The sequence below is a fragment of the Zalophus californianus genome, chromosome 15, assembly GCF_009762305.2.
Source record: "Zalophus californianus isolate mZalCal1 chromosome 15, mZalCal1.pri.v2, whole genome shotgun sequence".
Lineage (NCBI taxonomy): Eukaryota > Metazoa > Chordata > Mammalia > Carnivora > Otariidae > Zalophus > Zalophus californianus.
In genome coordinates, this window is record NC_045609.1 from 85,786,766 (window position 1) to 85,805,957 (window position 19,192).

At 50.5% G+C, this 19,192-nt stretch overlaps 1 protein-coding gene across 5 annotated transcripts in view; it reads left to right on the top strand.

Moving 5' to 3' along the window:
- The window catches only part of MGMT (O-6-methylguanine-DNA methyltransferase), a 301,372-nt gene extending 284,452 nt beyond the window's left edge, over positions 1-16,920 (top strand). For 4 of the 5 annotated variants that reach the window (XM_027596746.1, XM_027596747.1, XM_027596749.1 and 1 more), the window contains 2 exons: positions 8,980-9,197; positions 15,527-16,920. In XM_027596746.1, the coding sequence (XP_027452547.1) occupies positions 8,980-9,197; positions 15,527-15,757 (449 nt within the window). In that variant the 3' untranslated portion in view covers positions 15,758-16,920. The remainder of the gene's footprint in view (positions 1-8,979; positions 9,198-15,526) is intronic. The other variant, XM_027596750.1, reaches the window with a different exon arrangement.
- Positions 16,921-19,192: the final 2,272 nt, after the last annotated feature.

The window sequence follows — 19,192 nt, forward strand, 5'->3', positions numbered from 1 at the left end:
CTTTGGTGAGATATTCTTTTGCCATTTTATAATTGGGTTTATTTTCTTATTGTTGAGTTCTTAATTCTTTGTATAGTTTGGTTACAAGTCCTTTATCAAATATGTGTTTTGCAAATATGTTCTTTCAACCTGTGGCTTTTCTTCTCAATATCTAACAGCACTTTTCACAGAGCAGAAAATAATTTTAATAAGGTCTAGCTATTTTTCTTTCATGGATCATACTGTGTCTAAAAACTTTCCCCCAAAACCCATAATCACCTAGATTTTTCTACTGTATTATCTTCTGAAAGTTTTATAATTTTGCCTTTTAGATTTAAGCCTATGATCCATTTTTAGTTTTTGTGAAAGATGCCTGGTCTGTATCTAGATTCTTTTTTTTTTTTTTTTTTTTTTTTGCATATGGCTGTCCAATTGTTCCAGAACCATTTGTTGGAAATACTGTCATTTTTCCATTGAATTGCCTTTGCTTCTGTATTTGGGTGGATCTGTTTCTATTCTGTCCCATTAATTTATGTATCTATTCTTTTGTTAATACAACCTGTCTTGATTACTATAGCTTGATATATAGGCTCATTTTTCAAATATTGAATCAGCTTTACATTTCTCAAACTCCATTTAATGTTGCTAATTCTTTTTATATATTGCTGAATTTGATTTGCCAGTACTTTGTTGAGAATTTTTGCATATATGTTAATGAGAAATATTAATCTGTACTTTTCTGGATTTTGACTTTTTCAGGTTTTCTGGCTTTCCATTCTCATGAAATGGCTTAGGAAGTATTCCCTTCTCTTCTGTTTTCTATAAAAGATTATCCTGAGTTGATGTATTTCTTCTTTAAGTGTTTGATAGAATTTACTGGTGAAATTATCTGGCCCTAGTGATTTCAGAAGATTTTAAACTCTTGAGTTCAAGTTCTTTGATACTTACAGGACTGTTCCAGTTATCTGCATCATCTTGGATGTGATTTGGTAGTTTGTAGGTGTTGATACATTGGTCTATTTTATCTGTGCTGTTGAATATTGTGCATAGAGGTATTTGTAGGAATACTTCATTCTCCAGTTAATGTCTGTGAAATCATTCGTGGCATCTGCTCTTTTAGGTCTAATTTTGATAACGTGTTTCTTCTCTTTTTATATCACTTGCTAAAGGTTTATCAATTGTATTGATGTTTTCAAAGGAACCAGTTTTGGTTTCATGTATTTTACTCTATCATTTTTCTCATTTCAATTTCATTGTTTTCTATTTCCTTTATGTCCTTCCTTGGGTGTTTGGTTTTTTGTTTGTTGTTTTGCTCTTGTTTAAATTGGAAGCTTAGATTATTAATCTGAGACCTATATATATATACATAAGGGGTATTTGGGTGGCACAGTCGGTTAAGCTTCCGACTCTTGGTTTTGGTTCAGGTCATGATCTCAGGGTCCTGGGATCGAGCCCTACCTTTGGCTCCATGCTCAGCACGAGTCTGCTTGAGATTCTCTCTCCCTCTCCCTCTGTCCCTCCCGCTTGTGCGCACACATGTGTGCTCTCCCTCTCTCCCTCAAATAAATAAATAAATCTTTAAAAGAATAAAAAAATAAATTAGATATGCATTTAATGTTATATAGTTCCGTCTGTTGCTTCAGCTGTATCCTATGAATTGTGATATGCTGCATTTTCAGTTTCATTCAATTCAATGTATTGTGTTGGTTTTTTTTTTTTAATTAAATAACCCATGGGTTATTTAAAAGTGCCTTATTATTAGGGCATGTGGGTGGCACAGTGGGTTAAACGTCCAGCTCTTGATTCTGGCTCAGGGTCATGAGATTGAGCCCTGCATTGGGCTCAAGGCTCATCGGGGAGTCTGCTTGAGATTCTCTCTCTGCGCTTCCCCTCTGTGAATGCACATACTCTCTCACTCTCTCTCTCTCTCAAATAAAAAAATCTTTAAAAATAAATAAGTAAACAAAAGTGCCTTATTTTCTGTCCAAACATTTCGAGGTTTCCAGTTATCTTTCTGTTCTTAATAACTAGTCTAATTCCATTCTGATCAGATACTATGACTTGAATGAATTCAATTATTTTAAATTTGTTAAAGTTTGTTTTATGACCCAGAATATGGTATATCTTGGTCAGTTTTTTGTGTGCATTTGAAAAGAATATATACTCTATTGTTATTGGGTAGAGTGTTGTGTAAATGTCAGTTGAAACCAGTTGGTTGATGGTGTTTTACATTTCTGTATCCTTGATTTTCTGTCAACTACTTCTGTTAGTTACTGAGAGAGAAGTGAAATCTCCACATATGATTGTGGGTTGGTCAGATTCTCCTTTCACTTTGGTCAGTTTTTGCTTCATGTATTTGAAATTCTCTTATTAGGTGCATAAATGTTTTGGGTTGCCATGTCATCTTTGTGAGCTATCCCTTTTGTCACTATGTAATTGTGGTAAAAAATTAATTTACCCCTAGAAATTGTTTGTGCTCTTAAATCTGCTTTGATAATTACTTTTCTTAGATTACTATTTACATAGTATATTTTTTCCATCCTTTTAGTTTTAAGCCATCTGTATCTATTCTTTGAAGTGAATTTCTTATAGGCAGCACATACTTGGGTAAATTTTTTCAATCCATCTGGCGCACTGTTACCTTATTGGTAAAGAAAGACCATTTACATTTAACGTAATTAGGAATATGATAGAATTTCTATCCAAATGTAACATTTATTTCATTTGTTTTCTTACCTTTTATATTATTATTACATAATTGTTTTCTGTCTTGTTTTTCATTTCTCTTTCCCCTTCCCTTCTTTGGGGCTTTAACTTTTTTTTTTTTTTTTTTTTTTAGCATTTTAGTTTATCTGTTAGGTTTTTGACTCTTATCTGTCTATAGGGATTACAATACTTATATACTTACCTTTCACAGTCTAATTGGAATTTGTATTGACCACCTTACCGCATACAGATCCTTGGGCTCTCTTGTTTTTTGTTACAGTGTCTTACGTTTTGCACTTATATACATTGAAAATCTTATAATGTTAATGATTTTACTTTCAATCATCAAATATATTTTAAAGAACTCAACAGAAGAACAGTCTGTGATATTTAGCCAGAAAGTTACCATTGCTTTTGTTCTGCCTTTACTACTGCCCCTTCCAGTCTCACGTCCCTTCTTGCTGAAGAGCTTCCTTCAGCAATTCTAGCTCCTGTCTGCTGGCAGTGCGTGATCTTTGTTTCTATCTGAACATGTCTTTATTTTAGCCTTATTTCTGAAGAATTTTTGGTGTTTTTTTTTTAAACAATTTCCCTTCCAAATTTTGGTGTTGTTTTTTAAGATTTCATTTTTTTATTTGAGGGAATGCAAGAGAGCACAAGCAGGGGGAGGGGCAGAGGGAGAGAAGCAGGCTGCCCTCCAAGCAGGGAGCCCAATGCAGGACTCAATCCCAAGACTCCAGGATCATGACCTGAGCTGAAGGCAGATGCTTAACTGACCGAGGCACCCAGGCGCCCCATGAAGAGTTTTTTGTGTTTTTTTTTTTTTAACTGGATATAGAATTCTGAGTTTCTTTCAGCACTTTAGAATTGCTGTTTTACCTCCTTCTGACCTCCGTGGTTCTGATGAGAATTCTGGTTATTCAAATCCGTGTTCCTCTATAAATAACACATCATTTTTCTCTGGTTGGTTTTGAGATTTTATTTTTATCTCTGGATTTCACCAGCTTCATCAGGATATGTCTGGGAGTAGATTTCTCTGGGTGTGTCCTGTTTGTGGTTTACTAGGCTTCTTAAACCTGTCCTTGTATATCTTTTGCCTAATTGGAAAAGTTCTAGCTATAATTGGTTCCAATTGTTTTGTACACTATACTGTTGTTCCTTTTCTTGTAGAACTCCAATAACATGACTATTAAACCTTTGGCTTTGTCCTACATGTCCCCAAGGTACTTTCTGGGTTTTTGTTGTTTGCTTTTAACATGTTTTTCTCTGTTTTTCAGATCGGATAACTTCTTTTGACTTCAGTTCATTGACTCTTTCCTCTGGCATCTCCATTCTGCTATTGAGACCGTGCAGTTTTTCATTTCTTGTTTTTCTGAACTAAATTTCCATTTGATTCTTGTATTTCTTTGAAACTTTGCATCTTCTCATTTGTTTCAAGGGTATTTTCCCTTCTTGCAGCATTTTTACTATAGATCCTTTAACCTTATCAGACAATGTATGTGAAATTATCACATCATGCACTTTCAATATCTTACAATTGTATTTGTCAGTTAATCCTCAAAACACCAGGGAGAAAATGTTGTCAGGTGGTTCTAACTCCTGTGTCATCTCGGCCTTGATGTTTGTTGATTATCTTTCCTAAGACGAGTGGAGGTTTTTCTGATTCTTTGTTTGCTCTGTTTGTGAAGTCATTTTGGATTGTACCCTGATCACTTTGACTATCATGGGCTGAGTCTCGTGGGAGTCCAGTGTAGACCACTGCTACTTTTGCTGAGGAGGCACTCAGCCTGGAGTGTGGATTTGGCTCCTGAGTTCTGACCAGGCTTCTGCAGGTTGTGGTTTCCATGTCCATGTCCTTTTTAAGTCTGCTGGCCTGTGAGTCCGTCAGTGGCCAGTCTGGACCCTTCCCTCAGTTCTCCAAGTCTTTGGTTCAGGGTCAGATCCACACGTGCACAGGTCAGGGCTGAGGCCAGGGATTTACAAACAACTTATCAGTGTGCTTTCCTAAGCTTCTCCCTGTCCACAGTCTCCCTGCTATTTTCTAGCTCTCAGAGATCCTGTTTGGTCCCCGGTCGTGATTTGACACACTTCCTGGGACTGCACCTCCATATGGAGCCGAGCACTGAGGAGAAAAGCAGTAGGGGCCTGCCCACCTGTGGGGCCCCAGCTCCTCCCAGCAGAAAGGACCATAAGCCTCAGGATTGCTTGGGGGCTGTGGTGCCAGAGTTCCACCACCAGAAAGTGGGTGATTCCTCCACTCTGAGCATCGGGACACCCTTCTCCCTCCTCAGGGTGGATGAGAGCTCCAGCGGCTCCTTCGGGGTTCAGGCCGCAGGAAGTCTGGGCTGGGGAGAGCACAGGTGAGATGGTACACTTGTGCGTCACTTCAGTGTTTCCTCAGACTCCTGTCTTCTTCCCCAGTCTTCCTGCTCCTGTTTACTTTCCACAGCCCTCTGCATTCTCCCCAGATTCTGGAAAGGCCACCCACAGAAAACCGGGTGGACATGCTCCCTGTTCCCTTTCATCTCCCTGTGCTTCCTCCCAGGCTCATTCCTGGACTGTCGGTCCTGGCTTCGCGAATGGTCAGGCAGCATCAGGTCATGTCAGCTCTGTTTGTGCTTCAGGATGCATCTTATCAAAACTCTCGTCTAAATCTCCTGGGTCAGAGAACTGGCTTCACACCCCCCAGTTATCTGGCACTCTAGGGGCCAGTGTGGGCACTCCCTCTATGCCAGAGGCAGCAGAAAGCACGTCCTGGAAGTGAAAAGCCCTTGGAAACTTGAAAACCTATCAGATACTTACAGTTTGTGCCGCGGGTACCAGGTCATTGGATGCCATGGCAAGGGAATCTTGCAGGAGCTTGGGCTCTGCTCTCTGCCCACAGAGACATGGCAAATCGATTTCACAGCCCCTTGCAACAGGCAGCGCCCTGCCCAGCCCAAAGAGAGCTACTGTGACATTCTGCTGGCAGGGCCCAGTGGGGGCAGCCAGCCTTGTGTGGGTGCCAGGCACACCTGTGCATGTGCACCTGTGTGTGCCACCTAGCTTTTCACCACCTTTTCACCGGTGGTGAAAAGCTCCAAAGCCCCGGGGCAGCTGGAAGACGGCCCTCTGGCAGAAACTGCACCCTACAACAAAGGTCACCTTGAAAGAATGATTCGGCCCCCAAGAATTCGAAAGCGTGGTGCTCTCCCTCACTGGAGAAGAGGTGGCTGAGTCTCAGCCTTGGTTTTAAAGAGAACTGGTCTCTGGGCCCAGCCCTGCCGCTGACCAGCCGTGCTCAAGCTTGGCAGTATGCCGTGGGGTGTGGGACATGTCTGTCCCTGGAGCTCTCACGACAGTGTTTGTCACCGCAGAGGAGGCAGGGGCCCAGGGGAAGAAAGACCCTGGCCCCTGGTCAGTCCCTCCCAGCCACAGTGTGGAGTTGGTATCTGCCTAGGTGCCCTTATCAGAGCCACACTTGGCTGAGTCAGTCCGGGTGCACCAGAGAAGGCTCCCCGATCTCGACTCCCACAAGTGGCATGAGAAGAGCTCACATAAAACCCCAGTGTCCACAACATAGAATGACGTCCTCCATGGCCAGTGTTGGAAAACCACCTCGTCAGCCCCTGGGAGGCTGATGAACTACAGTCCACCTAGAGAGGATGTAGAAAGCAGTCTTGGTCGGGTTGGGTGTTCATGGTGGACATGTGCAAGTGGCCACCCACACGGAAATGAAAATGGCTATGTCCTTAAGGTAAGGGAGCTCTGAGCAGCCAGTCGGCCTCCAGCAGGGCCAACCTTGGCCCCACCACATGACACGGCCCAGCTGGCCATCCTGGGAAGCCAGGAGAGGCAGGAGAAAGGGTGGGGAGGAGGAGGAGAGGGTGAATGTGGCGGGCAGAGGCCGCTCCACACGGCTCTGGGGTCACTCCCTGGGGAGGGCCGTAAATGGGAGAGAGAAGCCTCATCATCTGATGGCTGCCCTTTGGGCCATCTGAAATGCTGGTCCAGCGCTACAGACTTATGTGGACACCTCAACCTCCGGGAAATCTATTTTCCACATCCATGTATGTTAATTTTTATGAGCAGGTTTTACTACGTTTTAGAATGATCTTTAACAACTGAAAGTACCAGTTCCTCCTCAAAAGGAGAGCAGTTTCATCCTCTGGTTTTGCACAGGTTAGGGTTAAAGGCACTGTCGCTGAGAGCTGCTCAAACTAATTAATGCATTTGCTCCCTACAGGGTAAAATTGAGTTTTCAGATACATTTATAAAACGATGTGCTTGATTGCTAAATATTGCGTTCTTCAAGCTATGTTTCCTAATATGTTGCACGGTATGTACAAGGTGAGAAATTATTTCCCATGAAAAATTGACAGCGAAGCTGCAAATGTTTGATAAACTCTGTGCTCATATACAGACACACGAATGTTTTATTATACGACACGTTGATGCCTGGGAAGGGAGGCGCTGGTGGCGTGGCCCAGGCTCCCGGTGCAGGTCGGGGCTGGCACGGGAGCGTCTGTGCCTCGGGGAAGCTCGCGCAGACACCTCACCCTAGTGCTCCAGGTCTGGTAAAGTTCCAGGCTCTTCTCCGGAAATCCTGGCAGCATCCCAGAGAACAAACACCACGACTTCGCGCTCTCCCAGGAAGGCAGGCAACGGGCCTCTGCCTCGGGCATGGTCTCCTTCCTGCCTGCTTGTCTAAGAACGACGCCCCAAAATCGCTTCCTCCCCACGTCATCACCAGGCCTCTGGCCAGCCTTCTCTTTTTTTATTCTTTTTGTTTTGTGTGTGTGTGTGTGTGTGTTTTTGTTTGTTTGTTTTTAAGTAAGGCATAACAACAGCAACAATGATAATGATGAACAGTTTGATTTCAAAAACCTGTTCTGAAGAAATCACGATAAACAGAGTGTGTTTGCCTAAGGAAACCCTCCAAGCCATCAGCCAGTAACACAACTGCATGTGCTAATGAACCCAAAGCTGTTAATGTGGTTTCTTCAGTTAAATTGATTCATGAATTTTGAAGAGAACATTATCTAATGAATTTTCTTTGAATAGAAAGCAATTAAAAGGACAAATCAGTCTGATTAACCCCAAAGTCACCCTCCTGCCACAAATGGTGTACAGTTTGAAATTATATCATAAAAAACTAGAGCACATTTGCTATCTTTTTGCCCTCTACTAATCCATGTAAATTAATGAACAACAAAGTTAATTTCTTTGATGACCCTGTTCTAGTATCACCTGGATTATGCTGATGTTTAATTTGCTTAATGTTATAATAAAGACTAAACAGATTTTTTTTTTCCAGTGAAGTGATTATCATTCCGTTCAGTTAAGAAGTGATTTTTATTATTTAACACGCATGTAAGGGTGTGTTTCCTTTAAGAGCAAAATCGCACTTTGCCGGCTTGGCACCGAGTGTAATTAGTGCCATTACGGACGCACTCCGGCAACCGCCGCCGCTGCTCATGGAAGCCTTCCCTTTGTTGTCGTCGCCGAGAACTCCCGCCCCCCGAGAGCTCGGGTGCCCCCACCATGGGGGATGCCGCTCCCTGTCCAGTGCTCCTGGACCCTGTGTTCCCGTTGGAAAGACAATAGGTATCGATTCACACCAGCCTCCTTCACAGCCTGGGAAGCTGCTCTAAGACCTGGAGGCTGAGGGAGAGAACGTCCTCGTGCGTTCACCTGTTCATTCCTGCAGCGGGATGAAGAGCAAATGCAATTTGATGTGGTTAGTCAATTAAAATGGGAATAAAGTTATTTTATTTTTGCTGCCCTGTTCATTACAGATGCCTGTAGCCAAGGTCACCGCCAGCCCCGTGAACCGTGGTGTTTGGCATTCTGAGCCTGATCGCTGCTGGATGTGGGCAGCTGGCATACAGTCAGAGCCCCACCCGGGGCTTCTTGTCCCTTCTGTGTCCCAGCTGAAGTTGGACATTAACCAGTGGCGTAAAAGGTTCTGAAGTCAGTAGGCAGGCAGGGCCTTCTGTGCTTAGTAACTGAGCTGCTTATGAATTGGCCCACACAGGTCCTGGAAGAGAGAGCATCGCATGATCCCACATGGAACCGGGGGAAGATGGGAGGAAGTTGCAGGTCTGGGTGCACAGCTGTGGGGTGCCTGCTAAGGGGCCAGCCCGCGTGGTGCCGGGGACATGCCGATGGGACCGTGCGTGAAGGCTGTGCTTTAATTGAGGGTAACACCTCTGTTTATGTGGTGTGTTTTCTGTTTCGGGACTGGCAGCTCTTTACATCAGACCTGTGGGAGCCCTTTGTCCACATAACGTCATTCTGTGTTCTGCCCTTCAGATTCATTCACCGCACAGGTGTTGTGGAAGCTGCTGGAGGCTGTGAAATTTGGAGACACGGTTTCTTACCAGCAACTCGCAGCCCTGGCAGGCAACCCCAGAGCAGCGCGGGCAGTGGGTGGAGCGATGAGGAGCAATCCCGTAAGTTGCCGTCAGCATGATGTCAGCTTGGCCACAGTGGTGGGTGGGCCTTGGCCCTGCGTTCAGGGGCCGCGTGAGGTAAGCGTGTCCCCCAGGCAGCCAGAGCCACGCTGGGTGGGGAGGAGAGGAAGGGCTTGTGATGGCCCCCCCCAACCAAAGAGGCATGGGGGGCACTAGTAGGTCTGTGCCCCTGCCCCCCATCTTTGGTGAGGGTGATCAGGAAGTTTTCACACAAAAGCACCCCCCGCCATGCATGTTGGAACCACAGGAGCCCCTTGTCGGAGGCAGTACCAAGGAGGACAAAGCCTGGAGAAAGTGTCGAGTGGATGTTCATTCGTCCAGTAACTGGGTGTATGGGCTGCCTCGCAGGTGCCAGACACTCGTCTAGGGGCCAGGCCTATAGCCGGAAACAAAACAGACAGGCTGACGATGTGGAGCGTCGTTCTAGAAGACACATCCCGGGGTGCCTGACCCTTAGGGAGCCTGGAGATCTGACACCAGGGCCTGCACCTTGGGAACAGGGGTGATTCACCACATTTGGGCATGTCTTCCCCGGGGGGTGGCTCCATCTCCAAGCCCTTTTGTGTCCTTGTCCCTCCTGTGCATCTGTGGTCGGATTTTGCTGAAAGGGAGATTCACTCAAGGCAAAGCCTGACTCTCCAGAGGATGGGCCTGTGTGGGGTGGCCGCACGCCTGTTGTCCCCAGGAGGACAGAGGCCACACCTACGCCTGGACGGCAGGCCGTCCTTTCTCAGAAAGCACGTCCACGTGAGTGGGGGAAGAGGCCATGGCATGGTGCCCCCGTCCACAGAGCAGCCAGGTTCACTGGGGGACCCTGCACAACCGAGTGAGACCCAGAATATTCCTTTTGTCGTTAGGTCCGCCAGTGCCCAGCCGGGGCCTGATAGCGCCTCAGTAACGATTTCCCCTGGAGCCGTGGGAGAGTCTCTGATGTGATAGAAGCCTGCCATCCTGTCAGGAGGAGGAAATAGGACCATCACATCCTGGGATAGGAAATTACTAGATCAGATAGACCTCACTTTTTTGAAAATTGCTGTAGCTTTGCTGTATGTTTTCATCCCTGTTCACTGGGGAGAGGCAGCGATCGTGCCCCCCGGCCAGATGCTGCTTGGTCCCAGCTGCCTGAGGGCAGAGCCCCAGCGTTTACAAGACTGCCTTGTTTTTGTCTAAGAAGCGACCCCGGCAGGTTCGTAGTGGATCGCACTGTCTTGTCCGTCTAATCTGGAGAGTTCTCTGCCGTATCGATATCCCAGACGGTCGGGAGCAGTGTGTGATGCGGACAACCGGTCCTGCCCTCCCCATGCCTCTCTGCGCCCCGAGTCCTCGGTGACGGTGGCTCGTGAGCCCGGCCACTGTTCTGTTTCGCAGTGGTTGTGTTTGCAGCACAGTGTGGCCCGCCATGTCCTCCAAGTAGTCCCCTCCACACGCTAAGGGCACAGGGCTTGCCGTGCATACGGCGTGATTCTGAATCAGATTCTAGAGTGATTTTTTTACGTTTCCCGCTGAGGTGTGAACCGCTGCGTTCCTTGGGAGGGCCCCCATCTTCTCCCAGGTGTTGAGCACCTTCGCCTGATAGAATGAAAGCTGGGACGCTGCGGGACGTGGCTGCATGTCACGCCTGTGAGAAGCACGCTCGTGGCTGATGGGGTTCGGCCTGGCCATCCGCGTCCCGCAGTCGCCGTGTCTGGGGCAAATTCTCCCTCGGTCCCAGGTCTTCGTCCCTCCTTCAGGCCAAGTGTCTACTCCTCATGCCCTTTGTGGAGAGTGGGTCACTCTGTTCGCTCCCGGAGGTGAGATTCGGGTCCCGCCGGTGCCCCCTGCCCCCCACGGGTGCACACCTTCCTCCTGTCTGGCACTCTGCAAACATGCGCTGCCGGGGGCGCACGGACGGCGGTGGCCCGTCCCCTGCCTCGCATGCTGACAGCAGTTCCTCACTCTGTGCTGCGGAGACGCCGTCACTGTTCAGCGATCACGCTCGTGGCAATATTCAGAAGCATTTATTGTTCGGCAACCAGCACGACTCTCTCCTCCTGCTATTAATCTCTATGAATGTCTCTGTTCAAATATGGCCCCAGTCACGGAAATTTATAAAATCGGATCTCACAGGGCTTAAAACTCTAATGTCCGTAAAGTCCACATATTGACATCCCTGCCTCGTACCCAAGTGGAGAAGGGCTGTGAGGACACCAGGCGGGAGGACCAGGCAGGCTCCCGGCCCCGCTTCCCGGCGCCCTCCTGTGCCCGCAGCCACCAGGCTGGAGGCGAGCCCTTGGGGCCCGTCCGGGGGTCTCTGTCGCTGGGCGCTGCACAGGACTTGTCCGGACCCCCGGCCTGAGGTGGTGGCAGAGGCCCTGGTAGCTGCAGGTGCCTCCCGAGCTTCAGCTCGGCCTCCCAGGGAGCCCCGCAGGCCCCCAAGGGCTCCCTTAAGGTTGATTCAACACCTCCTTGGTATGGACCACGGAGCATCCAAGAGGCAACCCAGGAATCTGGGGGAGAAAGGGGCCCTGGCCAGGGCCTGGAACACAACTGACGTGGCCGTCCCACATGGGTGCCCCCTTTCCTTGGCGCTGGCAACAGGAGGCCCGGCCGCACAGCCCACCGCCGCGCTCCAGCGCCGACCAAGCATCATGGAGACGCACTCGTGGATAATCTCTCTCTGTTCGGGCTGAATAGAGCAATTGTGCATTTCAGGAAGGAGAGTGAAAAATGAGTTTGGAATGTGGCAAAGCACCACGAAGCTGGTTGTGCATTAATTCCTTAGGTGGCTTGCAATGAACACGAGCACGTGCTGCTTCGCATTACAGCATTTGCCGTGGGCATGGGGTTCTCTTCCCCACCAGAGGAAGGGATGGCTGTCGCTGTGTGGGGGTCTGGTCCCGTCCTCAGCACATGATTTTTCCAACTTTTCCACAAAGAACTAGCTATAGCGCCCAGGTGAGCCAGTTTGGCAGCCTTCCGGAAGGTGTGCGCTCCCACCCACCACGGAGGAGGGTCCGTTTCCTGGTAGATCAGAAGGAAGATGCCTCATGGGCGCCCCCCACAAAAGCACCCTTCCCTCCTCCTCAGACGGAATGTGCTAAATGCAGTTCAAAGGCAATCGATACATTGCACAGAGAGTTTCCCCACTTTTTTCTAAACAAACGCATTCCTGAGGAGTTAGTTTATTCACAGATTGCCATGAGCGTTAATGACCCCCCGAGTCTTGTTCTGCCAGTCACCCAGATGGCTGTTGATAAAGATTTAGCATCATGTTCTAAGTGTCAGGGCTGTCAGTGGGGCTGAACCATTTGACCAGAAGAAAAAAACGCACAGGGAACTATTGATTACAGCTTCTCCGTGTCACTTGCTCACCAGGATTTAGGTATTGATGAGGCCGCGAGTGAAAACAAGCTCTTTCCCTTGTGGGCTACTACCACAAGAACAAAGGCGAAGTTGGAAAAAAATATTCAGCCAGCTCCAGAATCAGAGGGATTCCGTTATTGATTGAAAGGCCCCTTCGTGTTATTTTTGTTGGAGACAAATCTATGGGTTTGGAAGTTTTATAGCATTTGAGAAAGGGTCTGTGTAAGTGATGGATTCACGTATTGGATGAATTAGATTTCACAGCATGAAGATTTCAATGCAGCTGTGATATTATGAGCTGCTTGGTTATTGATAAAAATTACATTTTATGCAGCATGGGGCATTAAAGGAGAGGGTATAAGAGGGTACGGATCCTTTGAAATGTCCTTAGGGCTCCAATAAATTTTGGCAGCTTTCGTTATTTTAGTAGTCTGAATCTGCCACAAAATTAACACAAACAGAAGCTGTGTTCCCCATTTCTAGTAACGAAAACGGCGTGTCTTTGGTGAGTCTTGGGGGTAGGTGATGCAGATCTTCTTTCTGTTGAGCTGCGGACCCAGTCGAGGGAGACCGAGAAGCCCTCGCCCTCTGAGCCCCTGCAGGAGTGGCCCTTTTCTTCACAGGACCCTGGGGGCACGGCAGCCTTGTGTGAGTGCACCCAGAGGGGCAGGACGGGGGCCGGGCAACAAGTAGTCCCTGGTAAGTCCTGTTTCCCAGGGTGGGGTCTGCTGAGGAGCTGTGCCCTTCTTCCTGCCCCAGCTCCGTCTCCGGAGCTGGGCCTGCTCCTGCAGTTGTGCTCACTGGCCCTTCCGTTCTTGTGGAGCTGTGCTCTGCATGATGCTGAGCCTTCGGTGACTGACCCCCTGTGCTCCTTCAGCCCAGTCAAGATGGAGCCACTTAGGAATGAAGGCTGATTTACCCGGGACTCCTGGGCAGACCCTTTCCTCAGAGGCTTGAACTCTGCTGAGAACCCGCTGTACCTTCCATCCTCGGGAAGTCCCTCAGGTTCCAAGTAACTGCTTGTTGGGATCTTTAAGCAAAATGACCATTCATCTGCCAGAGCCCTGGGGGAACACCACGTGCACCCTTCTGTTTGGTGGCCCAGGCGTGGGGCCATCCCTGCTGTGCGGTGCTGCCCACGGAGGGAGCTCCACCACCTGAGACACACTCTTGTTCCCTCTGTACCTTTCATCCCTCTCCTTTCCTCCTGTGTTCTGGGCCAGGTACGAAATGGCTAAAGGACATCCGGGTATTAGCTTTAGTAGGAGAAAGGCTAAACTAGAGGTAATATGGCCCTGGTGGGCTTCCCAGGCATTGGCCTGGAATTAGACCCCCCTGTGCTGGTACCAGCCTGCTGACTACATCTGTGCTGTGGGGCAGACAGGTCCCCCCTGCAGGACCTCACAGGGTGCCTAGCTGGACATTCTCATCTCTTCCTCCCAGGATGGCTGATCAGTGCGTCTTCCTCCCCATGGGGGGTGGACAAGGCCAGGCACGTCCCTCCTGACAGTAGGTGTCCTGCCATGCGGAAATCAAAAGCAAGGGCAAGGCTCACGGTGCCCACTCTCCACAGTGGACTCCATCCTGAGAACAGACACTGAGCAGGTCTGCCAATGGGTGTCCTTGGAGAGCCTGTCTGTAGAGCCCAGGCCATGGGAGGAAGACCGAGGCATTCCCCTGGGGGCCGCTGCTGAAAAGGAGCCTCCCACTTCTGGAGAGAGCAGAGGTCTCCTCCCCTGGCAGACTTGGCTCCCAGGAGTGTGTTAGGTGGGATTGTTGGCCTGTGCGTGGCTGTGGGAATCATGTCCCACCCATGTGACCATGACCCCCACTGGAATCCAGCACCTGCAAGCCCGGGCATCCAGTCTTAGATGTGGAGTATGAGACACCCACAGGTCTGCACTGTGGCAGCTCCAGGCAAGGGCAGAATAACTTGCTGGGCGCTGGGGGAGGGTCCTATTTTCCTTGGGGCATTCAGTGTCCGCTAAGGAGACCTGCCTGCAGTTTGGGCCCTCCCCCTTTGGGGCTTCGGGCCGGCCCGTGCTTCCCCTGGACAGCAACTTGCTGAGCTGCCAGCAAGTTGGATTGGTGGGGTTTGGTGGAGGCCTGAGGTGCACAGAGCCCCGCCTGCATCTCTTTCCTGGTGACGCACGGCTGCCCCTGGTCCCAGCAGTGGGTTCTTTTAACCATCAGTTGGCTTCTCTTTGTAGGATTGTGTTTGGGTTTGTTTTCTTCGTAAGGTGACCTTGCTTTTAGTGAAGCCATTCTGTTGGCTAAGGCGAGCACCTAACCACCTGATTTATCTCCAGAGATGAGAGGCTGGCTATTTGAGGTGGGTGGAGGGGTGAGGGCGAGGGTGGCCCTGGGTCTGGAGTCCTGAGAGATGGTGGGGGGTGAGTGGTATCCAGAGGTGGGGTGGCCGCAGCAGTGGCCACTCAGGTGAGAACAAGTGAGGACAGGAGCTTCTCAGACTTGCCAGGAGGTATCCCGGGACTGACATCCCATGAAGCAGGGTCAGCAAACCTTTCCTATAAAGGGCCTGATGGTAAATAGTTTAGGCTCTCAAAGCAGCCACAGATAATGTGGCTGTGTTCCAACAAAACTTTATTTACAAAAACATGGGGACTGTAGCAGCCGGCAGCCCGTTTGCCAATGCCTTGTTTGAGTGCGGTCTTCCCTGAGGTTCCTGTCACTTCTCGAGATGTTTGACAATTTTGCATCCCATCCCATAACTTGGAAATGTAATTTTGAACTTGGTAAGCATCCATTATCAATTTCTTACCAAAGGCAGTTTTCTCCCAGATCCTGGCATAAGGGGATTCTCTGGAATATGCCGTACATTTCCTTGGCACATTGTGTCACTCCTTGGGCCAGACCGAGACCCTCAGAGACCAAGGGATGTGCAGGGCTGGGACGGCCAACTGGGGGCCTGCACGTGGCTGAGCCCCTCTAGGTCACTGGTGGTCAGGGGCCTTGCTCATGACGCCAAGAGACCTCGTTGGCCCGGCGCCCAGACTGATGGCGGCTGGCTCACTGTTTTCCAGGTGCCCATCCTCATCCCGTGCCACCGAGTGGTCTGCAGCAGCGGAGCCGTGGGCAACTACTCTGGAGGACTGGCCACGAAGGAGTGGCTGCTGGCCCATGAAGGCCGCCTGCCGGGAAAGCCAACCTCTCCCGGGGAGGGGCCCATCCGGCTGCAACTGGGCGCAGGGCGCGGGGCGGCCCCCAGCCGGCTGGCCGGGATTGCGTACGTGCAGGAGTCGGCGTGTGAGTGAGGCTGGAAGTGGCGATGTGGTGGCACCGCTGTATTAAAAGAGCTGGACGTGTCCTGAGGGATGTGGTGCGTGTGTTCTCTCTCGTTTTTACATTTCACAGCAGAGCGAGTTCGGGAGACCGGCCCTTGTTCGTACAGTTAGTATCCTCACCCTGCTCATCTGTCTCCAACGTCTGTCGGGCCAGGGCAGCGACTGTCCCGAAAGGCAGGCGCACCACGCCCCGGCCCCCGCACAGGCCTGTCACAGTCCGCGGCCGCGTGTGTCCCTGAGAAGCTGGCGCCCCGGCCCGCACCCCGGCTCCCCGTCCTCTCAGCCCTTGAGGCTGCCGGCCAGTGTTTTCCACTCACACCTTCCCTGAAGGCGAGGGGCCACCTGGAAATGGTGCTCACAGAGGTTTTCCAGCTTTGCTTTTCTTACCGCCAGAAAAGCTAGTGCAGGAAGCGTCCGTTTTGCGTTGCGTCTGCCGAATAGAAAAGAACCACCCGCCAGAGCGAGTTGGGAAAACAAATAGCTCTTTGAGGTGGGTTTGGTCGCAGTGGCTCCTTTATGGGGGTCTTGCCTCAGGCCCCGGCTCTCTCCCGACACCGTTGACCTTCGTGTGCCCGGAACAGAAGGTGACGAGGCTTGCCGACCTCTCCTCCCCGGCACCCCAAGACCGAGCCTGGAAGTCAGAGGTCACACAAGAAGGTGGGTCAGCTCCTTTCCCCGGGGGCAGTCCAGAGTATTTCCAGCATCCACCACAGACGTCGGTCTGACACTTCATTATCCTGTTGTCATGTTAGCTTTATAATTAACTCTATCTGAAAAGCTACAAGGGGAACTCGTAGCTATGCATGCGGATAAATAAAATAGAGCCTACGATCTGTGGAGAAAATAAACCGCACCCCGCTGTGCAGTAGAAAGCTGTTTTTGCCAGGGGTTCCTGTGACAATGGAAACCACAGCCGCGGAACTTAGGTGGTTTGTACATGTCGCTGAACGCCGGGGCAGACATACAGCCTGTGATGGGCACAGTTTGGGTGTGTTTTGTATTTCATGTTAACACCTATAAAAGAACAAGTATCTAATGTAAACTGACTTCTAGCTTTTCTCACCAGTTTGCAGTTTAATATGTCCTTTTATCACAACAAAATTGTGCATTTCCCCCCTCAAAAATAAAGTGCTATGACCATTAATGCGTTATCTTCTGATTTCGCTCCTTCTCCGTGCTTCTGCCTTGGAGCATGCCGTTCTGCTCCCACAGTGACCTGTGTGGAGGTCTGACTTCTGGACAGACCCCTGAGCCGCATTGCTACATCGAGCCTGTCAGCAAGCTTCGAGAACTGTAAGCACGGTCTCTTGGCGTCTCCATGGGAGAGCAGAGGGGCTCGTTCCTGGGTTTCTGATGTGTTGGGAAGACGAGTGTGGATCTGGGGCACACTTTGCGTTGGGGGGCTGAGGAGGTGGTTGTGTTGTAAATCCCGTAAGGAAAACCCTTTTCTCCAGGAACTGACGGTCACCGAGAAACATGATCACGCCCTGCCGTTCTGCTCTGCCCTGAGCAGAACAGAAAACTGGTTCTCAAAGGCAGGTTCTCCTTGTGGGCCTGGGTGTGGATTTCGTCTGAGTGCTTTCCAATAGAGGGCACCATAGCAGTGCTCTAGGGCTGTGGTTGGGAGACCCCCAGCCACCACTGTCTGTCTAAGGATGGATTTGAGAGTGGGGACAGGGTGGAGCTCTCCGAGCGGCTCTTTGACAGTCCCAGGGAGCATGAGGTGCCATCAACACTGCTAGCAGACCCTGGTGACGCTCCACATATCCCGTGCCATCCGCAAGCTGGGCACACAGGCCACCTCCTGGGCCGGGAAAGCACAGGTCCCTTACATGCCACGTGTCTCCCACTGCCATCTCCAGATCCCCAGGTGGGCTCCGAGGGAGGGCCCGGGGCGGGACAGCCACCCGCGCACAGCCTGCAAGGGGCCAGCCCCCGGCGGGGCTCAGCCACGTGCAGTGGGAGGTGGCCCTGCGGCTCCGCGTGGCCCAGCACCGCCTGTTTGGGTAGTACACAACTGCGCTCTGTTTGTTTCCCAGGGCTTCCTAGGCCCTGTCAGAACAGGCTTGATATATGCCCCGAGGTTCCCGCTGAGAGAGGCAGCAGCCGGGCTCTAGCCGGCGCGGCCATGTACCACTCCAAGGACAAGCTCTGCAGAGGACGACATGAAAAGCCAGTGCCGGTCGCCTAGAGCCACCGCTGCTCAGGGTTGCAGCGCCATTCATGGAAATAAAGAGGAAAAGGAAAGGCACAAAGAAATACAAAAATATTTTCCAAATAAAAAGAAATGTTGAGACAAGAAAGCTGTGTTCTTCGGCCTCAGCCCCGGGTCCCCCGCACCGATTGGTTTCCCCTAACATGCAGCACGGGGGGCTTTGAACACTGACACGGAGACCCGCGCGCGCGGGACCACTGGCTCCGCACAGCAGCTTGGCCGGTGTGCACTGTCCTCCCCCGTTTCCAGAGACCGAGGTAATGAGAGATGCAGAGACAGTATTTGTGTTTGCAAAACCATGCGTCCATGATGCAGATGCCCTCGGCCAGGCAGGAGCCCAGGGTTACAAAGGGTGGCTGTGTTCTTCTCCAGTCCCTTTTCCCACGTGGAGCAGAAGCATCAGGGAAGCCCACCCTCGTCCTCCGTATCCTGTGGCTGCATCGAGGGACCAAGTACCAGCACCAGTCTGCCTTCTGTCCGCCCAAAGAAGAAACACCGCAGTGTCTTGTAAGAGCAGGGGCTGGATGGGGGGCGGGGGGGGGCGGGGGGAAGGGGGGGCCGTGGCAGAAGGCTCCGGAGGAGGTATGGGATTGGCTTCTTGCAGCTCTAGATACAAGGGGTGCGGGCAGGGCGCATTCAGGAGGCAAGGAGGCTCACCTTTCAGGTAACCTACCTGGGACTTCTAGTTCCTACCCAGCAGATGCATTTACAGAACAACCCATGTGTGTCTCAGTCATTTGCCAGAGAGGGAAGTCCTTTCTTCCCGAATGTTTTTGGGTGCACGTTTTCTTCCAAGTCTCCCTGCACACCGTGTGCTCACCCAGAATCTCCTCTTTCGAGTGGCCAGGCCTGTCCAGTGCAGGTGTGTTTATACTGAAACCATTTTTGTTTCTTAACCCATTCGTGAGCAACAGCGTTATCCCAGAACTCACTTCCTTTAAAATTGTGATATGAGAATAAAACTCTGACAAAGAGGTTGCTTAAAAACCTAAATGGTGGCTCAATCCCACGGGAGCCCTGTGGGGTTTGTGTGCCGTCTCCAGGGGACTTGTCCTCCCTGCGGTGGCCCTGGTGGGGCTGACAGGCTCTGGTGGCCATGTCTCCTCCCGCTCAGCATCCGCGTGCCCCACCTAGGCGGCTGGCGCCCACAGCTGAGACCACAGACAGCAGTGCCAGCTCAAGCCTCGGCC